Source organism: Myxine glutinosa, chromosome 13 (genome assembly GCF_964187855.1).
Source record: "Myxine glutinosa chromosome 13, kmMyxGlut1.1, whole genome shotgun sequence".
In the NCBI taxonomy this organism is placed as follows: Eukaryota; Metazoa; Chordata; class Myxini; order Myxiniformes; family Myxinidae; genus Myxine; species Myxine glutinosa.
The window spans coordinates 99,183,753-99,210,476 of NC_136273.1; the positions used below are offsets into that span (position 1 = coordinate 99,183,753).

General features: G+C 39.1%; 1 protein-coding gene across 1 annotated transcript in view; it reads right to left on the reverse strand.

Annotated features, from left to right (window-relative positions):
• Positions 1-26,724, reverse strand: part of LOC137438412 (tenascin-R-like) — a 112,845-nt gene that overhangs the window by 61,719 nt on the left and 24,402 nt on the right. Inside the window, exons 2-5 of the mRNA XM_078767823.1 lie at positions 12,669-13,019; positions 7,277-7,627; positions 3,368-3,550; positions 23-112 (exon numbers count right to left, since the gene is read on the reverse strand). Of these exons, the coding sequence (XP_078623949.1) occupies positions 23-112; positions 3,368-3,550; positions 7,277-7,627; positions 12,669-13,019 (975 nt within the window). The remainder of the gene's footprint in view (positions 1-22; positions 113-3,367; positions 3,551-7,276; positions 7,628-12,668; positions 13,020-26,724) is intronic.

Below are 26,724 nucleotides of genomic sequence, written 5' to 3' on the forward strand. Positions count from 1 at the left end.
TAAGCGAGCTACATGTACTTACGTGTTGTAACATTCAGAGTCGCAGGCTGACTTGTTTTGGATCCAATCACAGCCGTAACAGTAACTTCATAATCTTTGCCAGGTTCCAAACCTTGGACAACAATAAGTAGACAAAGTGAAACATTTCAAAAAACACAAAGTGAAAATTAACAAATGTATATGTATAAACCAGCGTGTATATATGTATATATGAAACAAATGTATATGTATATGTATATATGAAAGAAATAAAAAAATATATTTTAACGGACTCATCTGTTAAAATAACAATGCATTTGGAAAGTTTATAAAGCCATATATCATTCAACTTGTTTATCTCATCACAGGAAGTGTGATTATTGAATTTCCTGTATTGTGACAGAGAGTTCAACGTACTTGTTAGAAGAGAAAAGAGTGTAAAGTGTGAGAATGGAGGGAATTTACCTCATGCGAACCTTTTTCATTCTCTACCTGATTATTAAACGATTGAGTCTGTAAATGGAAATATTATAAAACAATCAGGTGAGCACTTGTTGAAGTGGAGTTCAGGGTTTTGCAAACTTGCTTCAAGCTTTCTCGCCAGGTCCGAATCTTTCTCGCCACGTGTGGGAGAATCGCAGCATGCCGCACGCATCCGATCTAGGCGAGGGTGCCTCGTTCGGCTCGACCAGGCCCGAACCGATCTTCTTGTATTTATTTTATCCTCCCCGCATATTCCAAACCCCCTTCTCCCTCCGAGTATGTGACACCTGCTTTTTGAGAGTCTGCCGTCAATAAAGGTAGATTAGCCTGACGATTTCTAGCTGATCGACACAATTGACGAGCTCTTAAAAACGACTAATGTCGGTCAGTCAGGAAGTGGGTTCGTTAACAATTTCTCATTTTTCCCAACTCTGCTCGAAGGATCGTTTTGAATCTCGGCATGATCATTCATGATGTCGATGTGAAAAACCTCATGGAGCCCTTTTTTCAATTTCCATCCAGGTGGTGACCAAAAAGGGGACCAAAAAACAACAACAACCACGGTCCCCGAAAAGGCCAACCCCCGCTTTGCGGGGAAAAATGGCCTCTAACCGGTGGTTCATCCAGGTGGTGAGGTAATTTACCGAAAATGTAATTACTCATTTTGTCCAGATTTGTATTGAATTCCTGATCACAGATCAGATCACAAAGGACTGGCGTTAATGTGCGGTGTGGTCGTGGTGTTATGATGTCATGCCTGTTTCCATGACGTTGATTCATTGTAAACACGTCGCTCCACGGATGTGACACGCACAACCATAATCATCGTCGTGTTCAAAACCTCAAAATGACTCGATGATCATATGATGAAATGTGACGATTCAAAACATCACTGGAGAAAATGAATGGAATGCTTTTCATCAATCCAGGACCCGCTCGTCCAACATTGTTTTCACTAAACTAGTACAGGCCTTTCGGCCCCCCAGGCCATAATTTTCCACCAAATTGAACTGAAAATCAATTTTATGACCTAATGCACCCCGACTGCATCCGCTCTCCATAGGTAGGGCTGTGTGGGGAGTCTTCTTCCCAGTCTTCTTCTTCCCAGGAGTCTTCAAGATCTTCCCCACACAGGCCTATTCATTAAAGTTATACGCATGATTTATTATCCGATTGGCACGTCCTCTTCTTCTTCATTAGTCTATCCAACAGTTGTTGTTTATTTTTTGATGCAACTCTGTTGCAATGTCCTGCTTGTGAAGCACCGGGATGACAATTTATCTTTGGGCCAGATTCAACCCACACTGGACAGCTCGGAATGGGGTAAGTCGATTACCTCTGAACGACACTGGCAGACACTATATACACCTACAAAAAAAACAAAAAAACAAGTGCAATTGCAATGTAACAGCACTTCATGGGCCACCTTGTATATTACTATATGTCTAGGAGTAGTGGGGAAACACACATAACACCACCACACCTTCCTCCATTGCACAGGTGCAGTCATTCTTCACCATCAAATTCATTATCGCGATCATGAAACTTAGATATTCTATCACTACAATAAATGAATACACCTTTATTAAAATAAAAGATGAAATTATTATACCAGAGAATTCCATCCGTATTAAAATGTATTAAAGTTGGTGGATACATTTTCCTGACACAGGCAACGCTGATAAATTATAACAAGAATGCAACATGTTAAAGGGACTTATAACATTACCAGATATATTATACATTGTTAATGCGAGATGACATGCACACAATAATGAATTCAAACAGCTTTACAATGGCAACTAGGAAGAGCAATCAGAGATTGCAAACCATCACCAGGATGTGTTTTTAGTGGTTTTTAAGGCTTTTATGTAAAAACAAATATGGCGGCCGAACCACATCACCAATTCACCATTCACCACATTCACCAATTTATTCCCAGATGATGCTCAAGAAATTTCATCTTAATTGGATGAAGTTTTGTACTCGTCAAATTATGACGTCATAATGGAGGCACCTATGACATCATCATTAACATATTTTATTCCACATGGAGAGTTCTTTACAATGAGCCACGTCTCAATTTTTTTCTATGCAGCGCTTTCGGAGATATAGAGGTGCAAAGTTTTTCGGGTTTCACAAGATGTTGGCCGAACCACTTGACCTATGGCGTCATCATATATTATTTCTCACCAATTTATCCCGAGATGACCTCAATAAATTTCATCTTGATCGGATGAAGTTTTGTACTTGTCGAATTATGACGTCATAATGGAGGCACCTATGACATCATCATTAACATATGTTATTCCCCATGGAGAGTTCTTTACAATGAGCCATTTTCAATTTTTTCTATTCAGCACTTTCGGAGATATAGAAGTGCAAATGTTTTTGGGTTTTCCAAGATGGCGGCCGAACCACGTGAACGATGACGTCATCATATTTGTTTTCTGCACCAATTTATCCTGAGATGACGCTCAATTAATTTCATCTTTATCGGATGAAGTTTTGTACTTGTCAAATTATGACATCATAATGGAGGCACCTATGACATCATCATTAACATGCGTTATTCCCCATGGAGAGTTCTTTACAATGAGCCATTTTCAATTTTTTCTATTCAGCACTTTTGGAGATATAGAGGTGCAAATTTTTTCGGGTTTTCCAAGATGGCGTCCATTCCACGTGACCTATGACGTCATATTTATAATTTAAAAATTCTACAGGTGGAGTTGCACCTATGTTGAAAATTCCCAGTCAATCGGACCAACGGTTGCAGAGAAAATCATATTTATTCTGTGCGGACAAACAGACAGACAAACAAACAAACAAACAAAGTCAAATGTAATAAATACCCTCTCGTCAGACGAGGGTAATTATGACCATTTGTATTGTAATAATTTACCTGTAATTCCGGCTCTTATAAATCTGTTGATGCAGATTGGTATTTCCTTCTTTAATTTCTTCTGTCCTGGGAGTCCATATTCCACAACAAAGTGTTCCACAGGAGACAGTGGATTGTCCCATTGCAAAATTACAGTGAATTGCGTTTTATCAATCACTTCAATATGTTTGGGGCTTTCAATGCCTGCAAAAAAGACGAGGTTTCAGATGAGGGTCACACATGTCAAGCATCATGCGAAAGCTCGATGACAGTTTGAAATAAATAAATAAAGTTTTTTTAATGTCAAAGTAAAACATAATAACATTTAACTGGAACTCTACGTAAAGGATGAGAGCATTCCGATGTTTCACTAACATCTTATTAAACCCATGATAAAGTATGTAACTTGACTATTCTATTTATTCTACAGAAGATATCTCCTTCATCGTGATCACGTGCTCATAGCAATAAAAATGTCAACAAATTATTTGTGGAAGATTTTGTGAAGCTGTGTTGGTGTTTATTGTACTATTTACTGCTGGTATCTCTATGGATCCTTATGGAATACTTGCCTAGGATTTCAGTTTTACTATGTTTGATGAGACCAGAAGTTAGCTGTAAATGGAGTGAAGTAAAATGTGACAAATATTAATCCCAGAATCCCAGAATGATCCCAGAATCCCGAGCCTGGTGTTGGCTTAGCGGTTAGGGTGCCGGTTTGGGATCCTCGGATCTTGGGTTCGTAATCCCGGTGGATCGCTGAATTAATGCCAGGGGGGTTGACTCAGCCTGGCACCCTTCCGAGGTTGGCAAATTGAGTACCTGTTCACTGGTAATTCCCTGTGTGTCGCAAAAAGGCGCAAAAAGGAAGGGCATCCGGCCATAAAACATCGCTTCAAAAAAGGGACCACGGTTCCCAAAAAAGGCCAACCACTGCTCTGCGGGGAAAAAATGGCTTCTCAAGGTGGTCAAGTAATTACTCGCATCCACCAGGAATGGAACCCTCTAATGATATTTAGTGATTTTGATGGGGAGGATCTTTCTCAAAAACTTCTGGGTTGAGCGTAAAAAGAACCCAAGGTGATGCAGAAGGACAGGAGATGCTTCCGACTGGCATTCCTGACCTCCATGGGGAGCCAAGTTGACAGGATTCCTTTGAGTGTGAAACACAGTTTGCGTGAGTGGAGTAGGTCAGCAAACCAAAGGAGGTTCCCCTGGCATAAAGTTTAGCAAGTAGATCAGCTGAGTGCCAGACTGCCTCATCAAATGGTTGACATAAATTTTGTCTGAAGACACAACCCTGATGTCTTGCTTGAGATTCAGTTCTTCGATTCTCCAATAGAAAGCAGTGGAATATCCAAAGTTTGAACGATTGAGAAGTATTCCAAATCGATGAGGCTATTTGAAAAAAGTAAAGACTTGTTATCAGCAATGATGATTATTTGCTTGAAATTGGAAGAAAGCAAAACCAGCATGGAGTTGAGAAGATTTGTTTTGGCACTCTTCTTGCATATCTGAGTGATGTTGGTCTTCTTCAAAGAAAGTGTGAGGTCTCGTGTCCCACCATTGTGTCTGTGTCGTGTCTTTGCTGTGTCGTGCCATGTTGTGTACATGCTGTGTCTGTGCCGTGTTCCTGCCATGTCGATGCTATGTTGTGTCGATGCCCCACCATCGTGTCTGTGCCGTGTTTTGTACTGTGCCGGTGCTGTATCTGTGCTGTAGCTGTGCTGTGTCATGTCATGTCGTGTCTTGTCAAAGAATATGAGTGAAGTGTCATATAATATGACTATTTTAGCTGAATCAGATTATCATGTGAAGATTTGCAATCAGCTTTGTACAATTTCCTCATTGAAAATGTCTACTTTTTTTTTTTCTTTTCTTTTTTTTGTATACTGAATCGAGGCTCGTGAAAGAGCTAACATTTATTTCATAAACAAATCAACCAGACAAACAAAATATACAAAAAGAGGGAGCGGAAGACAGGATGGGGAGAGAAGGGGAAGCACACAACCACAACATTTGAGACCAGGGAGATGTGTGGAAGGGAGAGGGCCCGGGGGGAGGAGGCATGGGAAGGGGGGGGGGGGGCGAGGTATAAGACACAAGGGGACCGAAATTAGCAGGGGTAGAAAAGATCAAGGTTTTGGATGGGGGAGGATAAGAGATGGTGGTGAACAGCTGTTTTAAAGACCTGGAGGGTGGAATGGGATTGAAGAGAGTGAGGGAGTTTGTTCCAGAGGCGGGAGAAAAGAGGAATGAAGGAGTGAAGGTGAGCAGAAAGTCTTGATTTTGGCAGTTTAACCATAAGAGGGTTACAGGCAGATCTTGTGTGACCTGTAGGAATATTTGGGGGACAGAGCCCAGAGACAGCTGGGGGGGGGCAAGGCCAGAGAGGAGTCGGTAGAAGACGGAAAGACCACCAACCTGCCTGCGGTGAGTGAGTGAAAGGCCCTTGGAGTTAGCTTCATCGTGGGAGATTCCAATGATTCTGAACGCTTTGGTTTCAACAGTGTGAAGACGAGCTAGGTGTGAGGCAGGAGCACCAGACCAGAGGGGAGAGCAGTATTCCATTGAGCTGCGGATGAAAGCCTTGTATGTGGTGAGGAGCTCAGGTGTGCCAAGGAAGGACTTCGCACGACGGAGGATGCCCAGTCGGCGCCTGGCTTTGGAGGCCAGATTTGAAATGTGGTTTTCCCAGGAAAGATCATGGCAGATAGTGAGACCCAAAAGCTTGAGTGACAGAACTTCTTGGAGAGGATTATTCAGAAAGTGGATGGGAGGGTTGTCCAGTCGGTCTTTTCGGAGAAACATCGTAAGAGTGTGAGATTTATCAGGATTGAAAGACATGTTCCATGTGTTTGCCCAGTCTGTGATTTTGTCCAGGTCTGCAGAGAGTGAGGAGGCTGCAGACTGCCGATCTGAGGGATGAGGAATGGAGCGACAGAGAGTAGAGTCGTCAGCAAAGAGATAGAGAGGATTTTCAAGAGAGTCAGAGACATCATTGATGAAGACCAGAAAAAGGACAGGGCCCAGAACACTACCTTGGGGAACTCCAGCCTGAACAGGAAGAGGAGATGAGAGAAACCCATTCAGGGCCACACGTTGACTACGACCAGAGAGGAAGTCCGCCAGACATGCGTGAAAATGTCTGAGTCATTTTAAGTTGTCTTGGAATTATATTACGTCGAACATCTGACTTGTTCACTCAAATAACATCACATGACTTAATTCAAGTATGTAATAGCATTGTAAGAAAAATTATACGAGTTAGCAAACAACACTATGTTTGTGTGTTCGAGAGACGATGACACGAGGTCACCGTGAATTTCAAAGTCTAGAGTAAATAAAAAGAATTCTTCCTTTTTTATTTCGTTGAACAATATAATGATAATCGTACAAATTAGATTATGTAATACGTTTTTGAAATAAGGAAAAAATAAATCGAGCAGGAATATTCGATTGCACAATTATTATCAGAAAAAACCTCCAATGAAGTGAAATACCTCTTACGTTCGAAATGTTAAAACTATTGTCATTTATAAACACATTCTATATTTTAAATATGACATAACCGATTGCAAGGTTTGAGTTAAGAATATTTTTCGTGTTTAAAAAAATTCAGATTTATGAAATACTGAGCAGACATCAAATAAATATTGATTTAAAGAGCATCTTTCGGGCAAAATGGACAGAACTTTTGTTGATCTCTCTGTAATTACTTGGATCCAAAAATGTTCTTAATGCTAAAAAAAAATATCAAAATTATATTCCCACACAAGAAATGGTCAAGCTATATTTTCCTATCACTTTGAATTCTCATTCATCAATCAACCCATATTTACCAGGCACACTATTTACCCTTTCTTTGCACAAATAATTAAAATAGATTGTTCATGTGATGACATGAGGAAAGTAGTTTATGTACTTTACCAGTTGTGTCAGTGGTTTCCAGAACATCAGAAGGTTTGCCTGTTGGGTATGGTATGGGTTTCTCTTTATGTACAGCATCTTCAGTGATGTCATCGGTATCAACTGGAAGACCCACTTCGTCAGTGTCTTTAGTAATTTCTTCTGGTTTATCTGGAGTAGCTAATTTGACCAACAGAGGATCAATCCTGGATGGCACCGTAATCCCATGTGGAGTGATGTCTGTCACACTAACATCCTCTGCTGACTCTTGTGGAACCTCAGAATCAACTGTCACATTGACTTTCTTCTCCGGAGCCATGGTTGGTAAATGTTCAGAGATTTCATGTGTTGCTTCTTTTCCAACGTGAACACCTGTTCAGGAGAGATTAGCAGGTTAAAACAATTACATTTCAGCATTTTGACGAAATGTCCATCAATATTGTTGATGTATTTATTTTAATAATGTGGAGGCTTGTGAAGCAGGGAGACCATCGAATGAACCAGAAGGTAACAAAACAAAACGAAGAGTAAAAGAGATGGTGGAAGATGGCACACAGCAATAGCAGGATTGATCAGGGACAAAATGGAGGAACTCTTGCAGGGACATACGTGATTTATGAGAGAGAGCAAGTGGAGGAGAAATAGGGTGAACAAGAAAGATACAGCCACAAACTCAATTAAGAAATTGAAGTAAAATCTGGAAACCTGAAAATGGATGGGCTTGAGAATGTTAATGGAGGATAAAAAGATCATTATATTGGGTTATACAATACAACAAAAATGTATTTTGCTTGCAACGGAACCTTGGTATACTGCAAAATAATAGGAGCAAAGATATTTGGAATGTAAAATGTTATGTCGCAATGATACTGCCATTCTGAAAACAAAAATAAGAAATCCAACAATGCACATGGAATGAAAATAAAATTGCTGTATGACTTGTCAAAATCTAAAATGTTGTACATTCACCAAAAGAAACAACTAAAGTCTGTCAAAAATAAAGTCTGCAAAAGGAAATATTTAAAGGCAGTAAGAAAGTGAGCTCGCAAAAGGAAACAATTAAAGCCTGCATGAAAATAAAGCATGAAAAAGGAAACAATTAAAGTTTGTATGAAAACAAAGCCTGAAAAAGGAAACAATTAAAGCCTGCATGAAAATAAAGCCTGAAAAAGGAAACAATGAAAGCCTGCATGAAAATAAAGCCTGAAAAAGGAAACAATGAAAGCCTGCATGAAAATAAAGCCTGAAAAAGGAAACAATTAAAGTTTGTATGAAAACAAAGCCTGAAAAAGGAAACAATTAAAGTTTGTATGAAAACAAAGCCTGAAAAATGAAACATATAAAGTTTGTATGAAAACAAAGCCTGAAAAATGAAACATATAAAGTTTGTATGAAAATAAAGCCTGAAAAAGGAAACAATTAAAGTTTGTATGAAAACAAAGCCTGAAAAAGGAAACAATTAAAGTTTGTATGAAAACAAAGCCTGAAAAAGGAAACAATTAAAGTTTGTATGAAAACAAAGCCTGAAAAATGAAACATATAAAGTTTGTATGAAAACAAAGCCTGAAAAATGAAACATATAAAGTTTGTATGAAAACAAAGCCTGAAAAAGGAAACAATTAAAGTTTGTATGAAAACAAAGCCTGAAAAATGAAACATATAAAGTTTGTATGAAAATAAAGCCTGAAAAAGGAAACAATTTAAACCTGCAAGAAAATAAAGTGTGTTAAAGGAGATATTGAACCCCAACGAATAGGGAAATATAAACTTGAAATAGTTTACATCATGACAATTGCATTCAATGTTGATGGAATCGTTCAACTTCAATATGATAGGATGGAAATCGGTTATTCACCTTTTGCATTTGAAAAAGTATGAGATTTGTGGAGCAACACAAATCATTATCAACAGGTATGAGTATCTACACTTTAAATTATTTTGTTCCGTTTTCTCGTTGAAAAGTCGGTCCTATGCTGAGAGTCAAGTGTCATATACAGACTTGGCATTTAATATGGAATATTTTTTTTGTGGGGGTGAACTTACTTTTCAAGATGTCTTAGAAGACCCCTTCGCACGACGGAGGATGCCCGGAGGACTGGGCATCCTCCGTCGTGCTAAGTCCTTCCTCGGCACACCTGAGCTCCTCACCACATACAAGGCTTTCATCCGCAGCTCAATGGAATACTGTTCTCCCCTATGGGCCGGTGCTCCTGCCTCACACCTAGCTCGGCTTCACGCTGTTGAAACCAAAGCTTTCAGAATTATTGGAATCTCCCGCGATGAAGCTATATCTGAGGGCCTTTCACTCACTCACCGCAGGCAGGAAGGGGGTCTTTCTGTCTTCTACCGACTCCTCTCCGGCCTTGCACCCCCAGCTCTCTCTGTGCTCTGTCCCCCAAATATTCCTACAGGTCGCACAAGATCTGCCAGCAACGCTCTGATGGTTAAACTGCCGAAATCTCGGCTCTCTGCTCACCTTCACTCTTTCATTCCTCTTTTCTCCCGCCTCTGGAACAAACTCCCTCACTCCCTTCAATCCCACTCCTCCCTCCAGGTCTTTAAAACAGCTGTTCACCACCATCTCGTATCTTCCCCCATCCAAAACCTTGATCTTTTCTACCCCCGCTAATTCACCCCAGATCCACCTTGTTTGAAATTCCAACTTCTTTCCTGGAAGTCCTGGCCGTGTCCATATGTTTTATACCTCTCCCACCCCGCCCCCCTTCCCATGCCCCCCCCCAAAGCCCTCGCCCTCTCTCAGATCTCTCGATGTCTCCATGTCTCTCGGTCCCTGCTCTCAAATGTTGTGTTTGTGTCCTTCCCCCTCTATCCCCATCTTGTCTACCGCTCCAGATGTTATATGTTTTATGTGTCGGTTTGTCTTTCTGTGTGATTAATGTTCGCTCTTTCACGAGCCTCGATCTTATATACAAAAAAAAAAAAAAAAAAAAAAGCTCATTGGAATTATGTTGAAATTATTCTAGATTTTGTTAATGTCACCTTTAAAAGAAACAAAAACCACATTTGACATTTCGAAACAAATAAATTGATCCTTGAAAGTGATGTAAACTGATATCGAACTCAATTCATGGACAGTACTGTGTTAAACTTCTGTACGTTTTCCAGAAGTATCTCTTTATTTTGCACATCAGCCAAATTTTTTTTTAACAAAAACAAAAGTTAAATTACGACTGGGATTACGGACAGTAAAATTACAGTTCAGTACTTCGTGTAACCCCCACGAGCATTCAGGAGAGCACGTACACGTTGAGGCATGCTGTTCACGAGATTTTCCAAGGTTTGGACAGGAATCGCTTGCCATGCAGTGACAATAGCCTGCTGCAGTTCATGCACAGACGTCGGCTGCTGGTCCAAGTGGTCGATTTGACGCGTTAATTCCGCCCACAAGTTCTCTATCGGATTCATATCCGGGGACATGGCAGGCCACTCCATATGCTCTACACCACAGTCAGCAAGAAAGTGTTGGATCATGCGAGCATGATGAGGCCGTGCATTGTCATCTTGGAAGATAAGGTTTCCTCGAAAGGCTGCACGAGCAAATGGAAGCAATGTTTCTTCCAGAATGGCCCTGTACTTGAACTGGTTCAGGTTTCCATTCAGAACAACCAGGTCAGTTTTTCCCCCTGCATGAAAAGCAGCCCAAACGGTCACCCCACCACCTCCAGCTTGGACTCTTGGCACTATACAATCTTTGTTGTAGGCTTCATGCACTTGTCTGCGCACTCGGACGTGGCCATCTTGACTATAGACCAGAAATCTAGACTCGTCACTGAAGATCAGGTGATTCCAGTGTTCTGGCTGCCATTGATGGTGCTCTCTGGCCCACTGCAATCGTCGCTGGCGGTGTTGTCTGGTCAGGCGTGGCTTTCTCAGGGGACACCTGGCACGATAGCCTGCTTGAACCAGTCGTTGGTTGACTGGCCTTCTGGATACAGGCACATTTGTCAGTTGCTGCCACTCAGCCCTAAGCCGATTAGCTGACTTGGTACGGCCATTGCGGACTAACCGGTGCAGCTGGCGATCATCCCTCCTTGTGGTTCTGCGGGGACGTCCTGGCCTCGGTATTGGAGTAGGGACACCCCTCTGAGCATTTCGTTTCAGGATCTATGACACCTGACCTTGAGTGATGCCATACTGCCGAGCAATAGCACGCTGTTTCATGCCGTAATTTCGTAAAGCCACCACTCCATGACAAACAGCAATGTCGAGTTGACGGACCATCTCCAGAGGAAGCGGCAATAACTTTTGGAGACGTGCAGCAGTTGTTTTCCACTAATACAGAACGCAACAACCCTTGTATACCCGACTGTGAAGCCAATCATCAAATGCACCTGTCAGTACATTTTGCCACGCCACCTGTCATATAATCCTGTTGTTGACTTCTTACTGCGACAGACAATCAGTTACATGGTTCTTTTAACAAATAAATCACCAAAGTGTAAAAGAAACTCACCAGATTGATATACTGAGTTAAGAAAGTAAACCCGTCAAGAAAAAAAATATATTCCATATTAAATGACAAGTCTGTAATATGACTCTGTTAGCTGAATCAGATTATCATGTGAAGATTTGCAATCCGCTTTGTACAATTTCCTCATTGAAAATGTCTGAGTCATTTTAAGTTGTCTTGGAATTATATTACGTCGAACATCTGACTTGTTCACTCAAATAACATCACATGACTTAATTCAAGTATGTAATAGCATTGTAAGAAAAATTATACGAGTTAGCAAACAACACTATGTTTGTGTGTTCGAGAGACGATGACACGAGGTCACCGTGAATTTCAAAGTCTAGAGTAAATAAAAAGAATTCTTCCTTTTTTATTTCGTTGAACAATATAATGATAATCGTACAAATTAGATTATGTAATACGTTTTTGAAATAAGGAAAAAATAAATCGAGCAGGAATATTCGATTGCACAATTATTATCAGAAAAAACCTCCAATGAAGTGAAATACCTCTTACGTTCGAAATGTTAAAACTATTGTCATTTATAAACACATTCTATATTTTAAATATGACATAACCGATTGCAAGGTTTGAGTTAAGAATATTTTTCGTGTTTAAAAAAATTCAGATTTATGAAATACTGAGCAGACATCAAATAAATATTGATTTAAATAGCATCTTTCGGGCAAAATGGACAGAACTTTTGTTGATCTCTCTGTAATTACTTGGATCCAAAAATGTTCTTAATGCTAAAAAAAAAAAAAAAATCAAAATTATATTCCCACACAAGAAATGGTCAAGCTATATTTTCCTATCACTGAATTCTCATTCATCAATCAACCCATATTTACCAGGCACACTATTTACCCTTTCTTTGCACAAATAATTAAAATAGATTGTTCATGTGATGACATGAGGAAAGTAGTTTATGTACTTTACCAGTTGTGTCAGTGGTTTCCAGAACATCAGAAGGTTTGTCTGTTGGGTATGGTATGGGTTTCTCTTTATGTACAGCATCTTCAGTGATGTCATCGGTATCAACTGGAAGACCCACTTCGTCAGTGTCTTTAGTAATTTCTTCTGGTTTATCTGGAGTAGCTAATTTGCCCAACAGAGGATCAATCCTGGATGGCACCGTAATCCCATGTGGAGTGATGTCTGTCACACTAACATCCTCTACTGACTCTGGTGGAACCTCAGAATCAACTGTCACATTGACTTTCTTCTCCGGAGCCATGGTTGGTAAATGTTCAGAGATTTCATGTGTTGCTTCTTTTCCAACGTGAACACCTGTTCAGGAGAGATTAGCAGGTTAAAACAATTACATTTCAGCATTTTGACGAAATGTCCATCAATATTGTTGATGTATTAATTTTAATAATGTGGAGGCTTGTGAAGCAGGGAGACCATCGAATGAACCAGAAGGTAACAAAACAAAACGAAGAGTAAAAGAGATGGTGGAAGATGGCACACAGCAATAGCAGGATTGATCAGGGACAAAATGGAGGAACTCTTGCAGGGACATACGTGGTTTATGAGAGAGAGCAAGTGGAGGAGAAATAGGGTGAACAAGAAAGATACAGCCACAAACTCAATTAAGAAATTGAAGTAAAATCTGGAAACCTGAAAATGGATGGGCTTGAGAATGTTAATGGAGGATAAAAAGATCATTATGTTGGGTTATACAATACAACAAAAATGTAATTTGCTTGCAACGGAACCTTGGTATACTGCAAAATAATAGGAGCAAAGATATTTGGAATGTAAAATGTTATGTCGCAATGATACTGCCATTCTGAAAACAAAAATAAGAAATCCAACAATGCACATGGAATGAAAATAAAATTGCTGTATGACTTGTCAAAATCTAAAATGTTGTACATTCACCAAAAGAAACAACTAAAGTCTGTCAAAAATAAAGTCTGCAAAAGGAAATATTTAAAGGCAGTAAGAAAGTGAGCTCGCAAAAGGAAACAATTAAAGCCTGCATGAAAATAAAGCCTGAAAAAGGAAACAATTAAAGCCTGCATGAAAATAAAGCCTGAAAAAGGAAACAATTAAAGCCGGCATGAAAACTAAAGCCTGAAAAAGGAAACAATTAAAGCCTGCATGAAAATAAAGCCTGAAAAAGGAAACAATGAAAGCCTGAATGAAAATAAAGCCTGAAAAAGGAAACATTTAAAGCCTGAATGAAAATAAAGCCTGAAAAAGGAAACATTTAAAGCCTGAATGAAAATAAAGCCTGAAAAAGGAAACAATTAAAGCCTGCATGAAAATAAAGCCTGAAAAAGGAAACATTTAAAGCCTGAATGAAAATAAAGCCTGCAAAAGGAAACAATGAAAGCCTGCATGAAAATAAAGCCTGAAAAAGGAAACAATTAAAGCCTGCATGAAAATAAAGCCTGAAAAAGGAAACAATTAAAACCTGCATGTAAATAAAGCCTGAAAAAGGAAACAATTAAAGCCTGCATGAAAATAAAGCCTGAAAAAGGAAACAATTAAAGCCTGCATGAAAACTAAAGCCTGAAAAAGGAAACAATGAAAGCCTGCATGAAAATAAAGCCTGAAAAAGGAAACAATGAAAGCCTGCATGAAAATAAAGCCTGAAAAAGGAAACAATGAAAGCCTGAATGAAAATAAAGCCTGAAAAAGGAAACATTTAAAGCCTGCATGAAAATAAAGCCTGAAAAAGGAAACAATGAAACCCTGCATGAAAATAAAGCCTGAAAAAGGAAACAATTAAAACCTGCATGTAAATAAAGCCTGAAAAAGGAAACAATTAAAGCCTGCATGAAAATAAAGCCTGAAAAAGGAAACAATTAAAGCCTGCATGAAAACTAAAGCCTGAAAAAGGAAACAATTAAAGCCTGCATGAAAATAAAGCCTGAAAAAGGAAACAATTAAAACCTGCATGTAAATAAAGCCTGAAAAAGGAAACAATTAAAGCCTGCATGAAAATAAAGCCTGAAAAAGGAAACAATTAAAGCCTGCATGAAAACTAAAGCCTGAAAAAGGAAACAATGAAAGCCTGCATGAAAATAAAGCCTGAAAAAGGAAACAATTAAAGCCGGCATGAAAATAAAGCCTGAAAAAGGAAACAATGAAAGCCTGCATGAAAATAAAGCCTGAAAAAGGAAACAATTAAAACCTGCATGAAAATAAAGCCTGAAAAAGGAAACAATTAAAGCCTGCATGAAAATAAAGCCTGAAAAAGGAAACAATGAAAGCCTGCATGAAAATAAAGCCTGAAAAAGGAAACAATGAAAGCCTGCATGAAAATAAAGCCTGAAAAAGGAAACAATTAAAACCTGCATGAAAATAAAGCCTGAAAAAGGAAACAATGAAAGCCTGCATGAACATAAAGCCTGAAAAAGGAAACAATGAAAGCCTGCATGAAACTAAAGCCTGAAAAAGGAAACATTTAAAGCCTGCATGAAAATAAAGCCTGAAAAAGGAAACAATTAAAGCCTGCATGAAAATAAAGCCTGAAAAAGGAAACAATTAAAACCTGCATGAAAATAAAGCCTGAAAAAGGAAACAATGAAAGCCTGCATGAACATAAAGCCTGAAAAAGGAAACAATGAAAGCCTGCATGAAACTAAAGCCTGAAAAAGGAAACATTTAAAGCCTGCATGAAAATAAAGCCTGAAAAAGGAAACAATTAAAACCTGCATGTAAATAAAGCCTGAAAAAGGAAACAATGAAAGCCTGCATGAAAATAAAGCCTGAAAAAGGAAACAATGAAAGCCTGCATGAAAATAAAGCCTGCAAAAGGAAACAATGGAAGCCTGCATGAAAATAAAGCCTGAAAAAGGAAACAATGAAAGCCTGCATGAAAATAAAGCCTGCAAAAGGAAACAATGGAAGCCTGCATGTAAATAAAGCCTGAAAAAGGAAACAATGAAAGCCTGCATGAAAATAAAGCCTGAAAAAGGAAACAATTAAAGCCTGCATGTAAATAAAGCCTGAAAAAGGAAACAATTAAAGCCTGCATGAAAATAAAGCCTGAAAAAGGAAACAATTAAAGCCTGCATGAAAATAAAGCCTGAAAAAGGAAACAATGAAAGCCTGCATGAAAATAAAGCCTGAAAAAGGAAACAATGAAAGCCTGCAATGAAAATAAAGCCTGAAAAAGGAAACAATTAAAGCCTGCATGAAAATAACGCCTGAAAAAGGAAACAATTAAAACCTGCATGAAAATAAAGCCTGAAAAAGGAAACAAATAAAACCTGCATGTAAATAAAGCCTGAAAAAGGAAACAAATAAAACCTGCATGTAAATAAAGCCTGAAAAAGGAAACAAATAAAACCTGCATGAAAATAAAGCCTGAAAAAGGAAACAATTAAAGCCTGCATGAAAATAAAGCCTGAAAAAGGAAACAATTAAAACCTGCAAGAAAATAAAGCCTGAAAAAGGAAACAATTAAAACCTGCATGAAAATAAAGCCTGAAAAAGGAAACAAATAAAACCTGCATGTAAATAAAGCCTGAAAAAGGAAACAAATAAAACCTGCATGAAAATAAAGCCTGAAAAAGGAAACAATTAAAGCCTGCATGAAAATAAAGCCTGAAAAAGGAAACAATTAAAGCCGGCATGAAAACTAAAGCCTGAAAAAGGAAACAATTAAAGCCTGAATGAAAATAAAGCCTGAAAAAGGAAACAATGAAAGCCTGAATGAAAATAAAGCCTGAAAAAGGAAATATTTAAAGCCTGAATGAAAATAAAGCCTGAAAAAGGAAACAATTAAAGCCTGCATGAAAATAAAGCCTGAAAAAGGAAACATTTAAAGCCTGAATGAAAATAAAGCCCCCTCGCCCCTCCCCTCCTAGACTCCTGCCTCACCCCTCCCCTCCAAATCTCCCCCATATCCCATCCCTTTCAAATCCCTCCCCTTGTCCCTTCCCTCCCAAACTCCCCCCTCACCCCTCCCCTTCAAATCTCCCCACCCTCATTGCTTCTCAATTTCCCCCCTCTCACTCCCCCTCCTCAAAGCGTCCTCCCCGCTTCTTCCCCCTTCAAACTCTCACCTCCATCTCCCCCAACCTTCTGCCTCGCTCTTCCCCCTCCTCAAATAACACCTCATTGTGGCTCACCCAATCACCATCAAACCTTTTGTCCGCCCCATCCTTCCCTTTCTCCGAGCTATTCTGAAATCTCTGACACACCTTCAACAGCTCTCCCTACCTCTTCCACCTCTTCCACATCTTACCCTACCCCTCCTCCCCCCTGTTCTGTATCTGATGCTCCCCCTTCCTCTTCATTAACGGTATGGACCTCAAACATCCGGGGCCTTCGTTCAAACTTAACTGATCTCTCCATACAGGTTGCTTCTGTCAAACCAGACGTGATCTGCTTAACAGAAACTTTCATCCTTTATGATGTCTCTGATTCCATAGTATCTCTCCCGGGCTACTCCCTCCTCCGGTATGATAGACCTGAGCCTCGTCCTGGAGGCGGGGTTGCTATCTTTATCAAAAACTCTCTTCCCCACTCGCCCTGCACTGCACTCTCTCCACCTCACCCCCAGGAATACCTCTGGCGACGGCTTCCACTTCGCTCCCACCTCTTGTTCATATGTGTGTTGTACCGTCCACCAAACAGTGATGACTCCATCTACATCTCGCTGTCTGATGATATGGACCAACTTCTATCTACTCATCCCAACTCTCTCTTCCTCATATGTGGTGATTTCAACTGTCATCATGCCAGTTGGCTGGGTGTGGGTACCTCTCTCACCAGCCATGGCTCCTCAGCAAAGGACTTCTGCGACTCACTGGGACTGACACAATCTGTCAATTTCCCGACCCGGATCTCAGTCAACGGAACATCTTCTCTTCTGGACTTGGTTATGACTAACTTCCCTGAAAATGTCTGCTGCTCTTCTTCTGCTCCGATCGGATCATCTGATCATGTCCTTGTTAAAGCGGACATCTCTCTGACCATCCTCAGGGAGCCTGCTCAGCGTCGACGAGTCTGGCATTTCACTCAGGCCAACTGGCACGGTCTTCAAGCAGCCATCAATCATCTGGACTGGTCTCCCATCTCTACCACCTCTGACATCAACTCATCCTGGGAATTCTTCCAAAGTAAATTGCTCTCTCTCATGCACAGATTCATCCCATCTCGTCTTCAGTTGTCATACCCTTCCTCCCGTCCATGGTACACGGAATCTTGTGGTGAGGCTGTTGCCCAGAAACAACTTGCCTTCGTCTCCTGGAAAGCAAATCCAACGGAAGGAAATCTCATTTCCTTTCACAAAGCCCGAAACAAGTGTGTGTCCACCCTCAGGAGAGCCAGGAAACAATATCTCTCCGTTCTCAAGACCGAACTCTCTTATCTGTCTCCCTCTTCCAAATCCTGGTGGCGTCTGGTCAAATCCGTTTCTGGTGTTTGTTCCCCCTCCATCCCCTCCCTTACCTCAAACGGCTACACAGCTGACTCCGCACGTGAAAAAGCTGAATGCCTCAACTCTGTGTTTGCCTCTAAATCTTGTGTCCCAAACCCATCCCTCTCTGTACCCACCATACCCAGTCGTACCCTGCTGCTCCTGGACTCCGTGTCCTTTCCTCCTGACAAGGTGGAAAAGTTTCTGTCAACCCTCGACTCTGATTCTGCAACTGGACCCGACGGCATCAGCCCACGGGTCCTAAAATCCTGCTCTGCTGCTCTATCTCACCCTCTCTCTGTTCTCTTCACCCTCTCTTTTGCTCAAGGTCAACTGCCATCTGCTTGGAAATCAGCCAACATCACCGCTTTGCACAAAAAAGGTGCAAAAACAGATCCTAGCAACTACAGACCAATCAGCCTTCTCCCAATTATCAGCAAAGTCATGGAATCCATCATTGCTTCTGATATGAAATCTTTCCTCTTCTCCAATGGCTTGATCTCTGATCATCAATTTGGTTTCAGACCAGGTCACTCTACTCTGGACATGCTGCTTCTGCTGTCTCAACAATGGATGGAGGTCCTAAATGCCAAACAGGAAATTAGAGCTGTCTCCCTCGACATATCACGTGCCTTCGACACGGTCTGGCACCCCGCTCTGCTCACCAAACTCTCCTCCTTTGGTATCCATGGAAATCTCCACGCATGGCTGGCGGACTTCCTCTCTAGTCGTCGTCAACGTGTGGCCCTGAATGGGTTTCTCTCATCTCCTCTTCCTGTTCAGGCTGGAGTTCCCCAAGGCAGTGTTCTGGGCCCCGTGCTTTTTCTGGTCTTCATCAATGATCTCTCTGACTCTCTCGAAAATCCTCTCTATCTCTTTGCTGATGACTCCACTCTCTGCCGCTCCATTCCTCTTCCCTCAGATCGGCAGTCTGCTGCCTCCTCACTCTCTGAAGACCTGGACAAAATCACAGACTGGTCAAACAAGTGGAACATGTCTTTCAATCCTGACAAATCTCACACTCTTACTATGTCTCTCCGAAAAGATCGACTGGACAACCCTCCCATCTACTTTCTCAACAATCCTCTCCAAGAAGTTCTGTCGCTCAAGATTTTGGGTCTCACTATCTGCCATGATCTTTCTTGGGAAAACCACATTTCCAAGCTGGCCTCCAAAGCCAGTCGCCGAGTGGGCATCCTCCGTCGTGCGAAGTCCTTCCTCGGCACACCTGAGCTCCTCACCACATACAAGGCTTTCATCCGCAGCTCAATGGAATACTGTTCTCCCCTATGGGCCGGTGCTCCTGCCTCACACCTAGCTCGGCTTCACGCTGTTGAAACCAAAGCTTTCAGAATTATTGGAATCTCCCGCGATGAAGCTATCTCTGAGGGCCTTTCACTCACTCACCGCAGGCAGGTAGGTGGTCTTTCTGTCTTCTACCGACTCCTCTCCGGCCTTGCACCCCCAGCTCTCTCTGTGCTCTGTCCCCCAAATATTCCTACAGGTCGCACAAGATCTGCCAGCAACCCTCTGATGGTTAAACTGCCGAAATCTCGGCTCTCCGTTCACCTTCACTCTTTCATTCCTCTTTTCTCCCGCCTCTGGAACAAACTCCCTCACTCCCTTCAATCCCACTCCTCCCTCCAGGTCTTTAAAACAGCTGTTCACCACCATCTCTTATCTTCCCCCATCCAAAACCTTGATCTTTTCTACCCCCGCTAATTCACCCCAGATCCACCTTGTTTGAAATTCCAACTTCTTTCCTGGAAGTCCTGGCAGTGTCCATATGTTTTATACCTCTCCCACTGCCCCCTTCCCACGCCCCCCCCCCCCAAAGCCCTCGCCCTCTCTCAGATCTCTCGATGTCTCCATGTCTCTCGGTCCCTGCTCTCAAATGTTGTGTTTGTGTCCTTCCCCCTCTCTCCCCATCTTGTCTACCGCTCCCTATGTTATATGTTTTATGTGTCGGTTTGTCTTTCTGTGTGATTAATGTTCGCTCTTTCACGAGCCTCGATCTTGTATACAAAAAAAAAAAAAAAAAAAAAAAAAAAAAGCCTGCAAAAGGAAACAATGAAAGCCTGAATGAAAATAAAGCCTGAAAAAGGAAACAATTAAAGCCTGCATGAAAATAAAGCCTGAAAAAGGAAACAATTAAAACCTGCATGTAAATAAAGCCTGAAAAAGGAAACAATTAAAGCCTGCATGAAAATAAAGCCTGAAAAAGGAAACAATTAAAGCCTGCATGAAAACTAAAGCCTGAAAAAGGATACAATGAAAGCCTGCATGAAAATAAAGCCTGAAAAAGGAAACAATGAAAGCCTGCATGAACATAAAGCCTGAAAAAGGAAACAATGAAAGCCTGCATGAAAATAAAGCCTGAAAAAGGAAACAATTAAAACCTGCATGTAAATAAAGCCTGAAAAAGGAAACAATGAAAGCCTGCATGAAAATAAAGCCTGAAAAAGGAAACAATGAAAGCCTGCATGAACATAAAGCCTGAAAAAGGAAACAATGAAAGCCTGCATGAAACTAAAGCCTGAAAAAGGAAACAATTAAAGCCTGCATGAAAATAAAGCCTGAAAAAGGAAACAATTAAAGCCTGCATGAAAATAAAGCCTGAAAAAGGAAACAATGAAAGCCTGCATGAACATAAAGCCTGAAAAAGGAAACAATGAAAGCCTGCATGAAAATAAAGCCTGAAAAAGGGAACAATTAAAACCTGCATGTAAATAAAGCCTGAAAAAGGAAACAATTAAAGCCTGCATGAAAATAAAGCCTGAAAAAGGAAACAATTAAAGCCTGCATGAAAATAAAGCCTGAAAAAAGAAACAATGAAAGCCTGCATGAAAATAAAGCCTGAAAAAGGAAACAATTAAAGCCTGCATGAAAATAAAGCCTGAAAAAGGAAACAATGAAAGCCTGCATGAAAATAAAGCCTGAAAAAGGAAACAATGAAAGCCTGCAAGAAAATAAAGCCTGAAAAAGGAAACAATTAAAACCTGCATGTAAATAAAGCCTGAAAAAGGAAACAATTAAAACCTGCATGAAAATAAAGCCTGAAAAAGGAAACAATTAAAACCTGCATGAAAATAAAGCCTGAAAAAGGAAACAATTAAAACCTGCAAGAAAATAAAGCCTGAAAAAGGAAACAATTAAAACCTGCATGAAAATAAAGCCTGAAAAAGGAAACAATTAAAACCTGCAAGAAAATAAAGCCTGAAAAAGGAAACAATTAAAACCTGCAAGAAAATAAAGCCTGAAAAAGGAAACAATTAAAACCTGCATGAAAATAAAGCCTGAAAAAGGAAACAATTAAAGCCTGCAAGAAAATAAAGCCTGAAAAAGGAAACAATTAAAACCTGCATGTAAATAAAGCCTGAAAAAGGAAACAATTAAAGCCTGCATGTAAATAAAGCCTGAAAAAGGAAACAATGAAAGCCTGCATGAAAATAAAGCCTGAAAAAGGAAACAATTAAAACCTGCATGAAAATAAAGCCTGAAAAAGGAAACAATGAAAGCCTGCATGTAAATAAAGCCTGAAAAAGGAAACAATGAAAGCCTGCATGAAAATAAAGCCTGAAAAAGGAAACAATTAAAACCTGCAAGAAAATAAAGCCTGAAAAAGGAAACAATTAAAACCTGCATGTAAATAAAGCCTGAAAAAGGAAACAATTAAAGCCTGCATGAAAATAAAGCCTGAAAAAGGAAACATTTAAAGCCTGCAAGAAAATAAAGCCTGAAAAAGGAAACAATTAAAGCCTGCAAGAAAATAAAGCCTGAAAAAGGAAACAATTAAAGCCTGCATGTAAATAAAGCCTGAAAAAGGAAACAATTAAAACCTGCATGTAAATAAAGCCTGAAAAAGGAAACAATTAAAGCCTGCATGTAAATAAAGCCTGAAAAAGGAAACAATGAAAGCCTGCATGAAAATAAAGCCTGAAAAAGGAAACAATTAAAACCTGCATGTAAATAAAGCCTGAAAAAGGAAACAATTAAAGCCTGCATGTAAATAAAGCCTGAAAAAGGAAACAATGAAAGCCTGCATGAAAATAAAGCCTGAAAAAGGAAACAATTAAAGCCTGCATGTAAATAAAGCCTGAAAAAGGAAACAATGAAAGCCTGCATGAAAATAAAGCCTGAAAAAGGAAACAATGAAAGCCTGCATGAAAATAAAGCCTGAAAAAGGAAACAATTAAAGCCTGCATGAAAATAAAGCCTGAAAAAGGAAACAATTAAAACCTGCATGAAAACTAAAGCCTGAAAAAGGAAACAATGAAAGCCTGCATGAAAATAAAGCCTGAAAAAGGAAACAATTAAAACCTGCATGAAAACTAAAGCCTGAAAAAGGAAACAATGAAAGCCTGCATGAACATAAAGCCTGAAAAAGGAAACAATGAAAGCCTGCATGAAAATAAAGCCCGAAAAAGGAAACAATTAAAGCCTGCATGTAAATAAAGCCTGAAAAAGGAAACAATTAAAGCCTGCATGTAAATAAAGCCTGAAAAAGGAAACAATTAAAGCCTGCATGTAAATAAAGCCTGAAAAAGGAAACAATTAAAGCCTGCATGAAAATAAAGCCCGAAAAAGGAAACAATTAAAGCCTGCATGTAAATAAAGCCTGAAAAAGGAAACAATGAAAGCCTGCATGAAAATAAAGCCTGAAAAAGGAAACAATTAAAGCCTGCATGAAAATAAAGCCTGAAAAAGGAAACAATTAAAGCCTGCATGAAAATAAAGCCTGAAAAAGGAAACAATTAAAGCCTGCATGAAAATAAAGCCTGAAAAAGGAAACAATTAAAACCTGCATGTAAATAAAGCCTGAAAAAGGAAACAATTAAAGCCTGCATGAAAATAAAGCCTGAAAAAGGAAACAATTAAAGCCTGCATGAAAATAAAGCCTGAAAAAGGAAACAATGAAAGCCTGCATGAAAATAAAGCCTGAAAAAGGAAACAATTAAAGCCTGCATGAAAATAAAGCCTGAAAAAGGAAACAATGAAAGCCTGCATGAAAATAAAGCCTGAAAAAGGAAACAATGAAAGCCTGCATGAAAATAAAGCCTGAAAAAGGAAACAATGAAAGCCTGCATGTAAATAAAGCCTGAAAAAGGAAACAATTAAAGCCTGCATGAAAATAAAGCCTGAAAAAGGAAACAATTAAAGCCTGCATGAAACTTCAGCCTGAAAAAGGAAACAATTAAAACCTGCATGAAACTTCAGCCTGAAAAAGGAAACAATGAAAGCCTGCATGAAAATAAAGCCTGAAAAAGGAAACAATGAAAGCCTGCATGAAAATAAAGCCTGAAAAAGGAAACAATGAAAGCCTGCATGTAAATAAAGCCTGAAAAAGGAAACAATTAAAGCCTGCATGAAAATAAAGCCTGAAAAAGGAAACAATTAAAACCTGCATGAAAATAAAGCCTGAAAAAGGAAACAATGAAAGCCTGCATGAAAATAAAGCCTGAAAAAGGAAACAATGAAAGCCTGCATGTAAATAAAGCCTGAAAAAGGAAACAATTAAAACCTGCATGAAAATAAAGCCTGAAAAAGGAAACAATGAAAGCCTGCATGAAAATAAAGCCTGAAAAAGGAAACAATTAAAGCCTGCATGAAAATAAAGCCTGAAAAAGGAAACAATTAAAGCCTGCATGAAAATAAAGCCTGAAAAAGGAAACAATGAAAGCCTGCATGAAAATAAAGCCTGAAAAAGGAAACAATTAAAGCCTGCATGAAAATAAAGCCTGAAAAAGGAAACAATTAAAGCCTGCATGAAAATAAAGCCTGAAAAAGGAAACAATTAAAGCCGGCATGAAAATAAAGCCTGAAAAAGGAAACAATGAAAGCCTGCATGAAAATAAAGCCTGCAAAAGGAAACAATGAAAGCCTGCATGAAACTAAAGCCTGAAAAAGGAAACAATTAAAACCTGCATGTAAATAAAGCCTGAAAAAGGAAACAATTAAAGCCTGCAAGAAAATAAAGCCTGAAAAAGGAAACAATTAAAGCCTGCATGAAAATAAAGCCTGAAAAAGGAAACAATTAAAGCCTGCATGAAAATAAAGCCTGAAAAAGGAAACAATTAAAACCTGCATGAAAATAAAGCCTGAAAAAGGAAACAATTAAAGCCTGCATGAAAATAAAGCCTGAAAAAGGAAACAATTAAAGCCTGCATGAAAATAAAGCCTGAAAAAGGAAACAATGAAAGCCTGCATGAAAATAAAGCCTGAAAAAGGAAACAATTAAAGCCTGCAATGAAAATAAAGCCTGAAAAAGGAAACAATTAAAGCCTGCATGAAAATAAAGCCTGAAAAAGGAAACAATTAAAGCCTGCATGAAAATAAAGCCTGCAAAAGGAAACAATGAAAGCCTGCATGAAACTAAAGCCTGAAAAAGGAAACAATTAAAACCTGCATGTAAATAAAGCCTGAAAAAGGAAACAATTAAAGCCTGCAAGAAAATAAAGCCTGAAAAAGGAAACAATTAAAGCCTGCATGAAAATAAAGCCTGAAAAAGGAAACAATTAAAGCCTGCATGAAAATAAAGCCTGAAAAAGGAAACAATTAAAACCTGCATGAAAATAAAGCCTGAAAAAGGAAACAATTAAAGCCTGCATGAAAATAAAGCCTGAAAAAGGAAACAATTAAAGCCTGCATGAAAATAAAGCCTGAAAAAGGAAACAATGAAAGCCTGCATGAAAATAAAGCCTGAAAAAGGAAACAATTAAAGCCTGCATGAAAATAAAGCCTGAAAAAGGAAACAATTAAAACCTGCATGAAAATAAAGCCTGAAAAAGGAAACAATTAAAACCTGCATGTAAATAAAGCCTGAAAAAGGAAACAATTAAAGCCTGCATGTAAATAAAGCCTGAAAAAGGAAACAATGAAAGCCTGCATGTAAATAAAGCCTGAAAAAGGAAACAATGAAAGCCTGCATGAAAATAAAGCCTGAAAAAGGAAACAATGAAAGCCTGCATGAAAATAAAGCCTGAAAAAGGAAACAATTAAAGCCTGCATGAAAATAAAGCCTGAAAAAGGAAACAATTAAAACCTGCATGAAAATAAAGCCTGCAAAAGGAAACAATGAAAGCCTGCATGAAAATAAAGCCTGAAAAAGGAAACAATTAAAACCTGCATGAAAATAAAGCCTGAAAAAGGAAACAATTAAAGCCTGCATGAAAACTAAAGCCTGAAAAAGGAAACAATGAAAGCCTGCATGAAAATAAAGCCTGAAAAAGGAAACAATGAAAGCCTGCATGAAAATAAAGCCTGAAAAAGGAAACAATTAAAGCCTGCATGAAAATAAAGCCTGAAAAAGGAAACAATGAAAGCCTGCATGAAAATAAAGCCTGAAAAAGGAAACAATGAAAGCCTGCATGAAAATAAAGCCTGAAAAAGGAAACAATTAACACCTGCATGAAAATAAAGCCTGAAAAAGGAAACAATGAAAGCCTGCATGAAAATAAAGCCTGAAAAAGGAAACAATGAAAGCCTGCATGAAAATAAAGCCTGAAAAAGGAAACAATGAAAGCCTGCATGAAAATAAAGCCTGAAAAAGGAAACAATTAAAGCCTGCATGAAAATAAAGCCTGCAAAAGGAAACAATTAAAGCCTGCATGAAAATAAAGCCTGAAAAAGGAAACAATTAAAGCCTGCATGAAAATAAAGCCTGAAAAAGGAAACAATGAAAGCCTGCATGAAAATAAAGCCTGCAAAAGGAAACAATTAAAGCCTGCATGAAAATAAAGCCTGCAAAAGGAAACAATGAAAGCCTGCATGAAAATAAAGCCTGAAAAAGGAAACAATTAAAACCTGCATGAAAATAAAGCCTGAAAAAGGAAACAATGAAAGCCTGCATGAAAATAAAGCCTGAAAAAGGAAACAATTAAAGCCTGCATGAAAATAAAGCCTGAAAAAGGAAACAATGAAAGCCTGCATGAAAATAAAGCCTGAAAAAGGAAACAATTAAAACCTGCATGAAAATTAAAGCCTGAAAAAGGAAACAATTAAAACCTGCATGAAAATAAAGCCTGAAAAAGGAAACAATGAAAGCCTGCATGAAAATAAAGCCTGAAAAAGGAAACAATTAAAGCCTGCATGAAAATAAAGCCTGAAAAAGGAAATAATTAAAGCCTGCATGAAAATAAAGCCTGAAAAAGGAAACAATTAAAGCCTGCATGAAAATAAAGCCTGAAAAAGGAAACAATTAAAGCCTGCATGAAAATAAAGCCTGCAAAAGGAAACAATGAAAGCCTGCATGAAAATAAAGCCTGAAAAAGGAAACAATTAAAGCCTGCAAGAAAATAAAGCCTGAAAAAGGAAACAATGAAAGCCTGCATGAAAATAAAGCCTGAAAAAGGAAACAATTAAAGCCTGCATGAAAATAAAGCCTGAAAAAGGAAACAATGAAAGCCTGCATGAAAATAAAGCCTGAAAAAGGAAACAATTAAAACCTGCATGTAAATAAAGCCTGAAAAAGGAAACAATTAAAGCCTGCATGAAAATAAAGCCTGAAAAAGGAAACAATTAAAACCTGCATGAAAATAAAGCCTGAAAAAGGAAACAATGAAAGCCTGCATGAAAATAAAGCCTGAAAAAGGAAACAATTAAAGCCTGCAT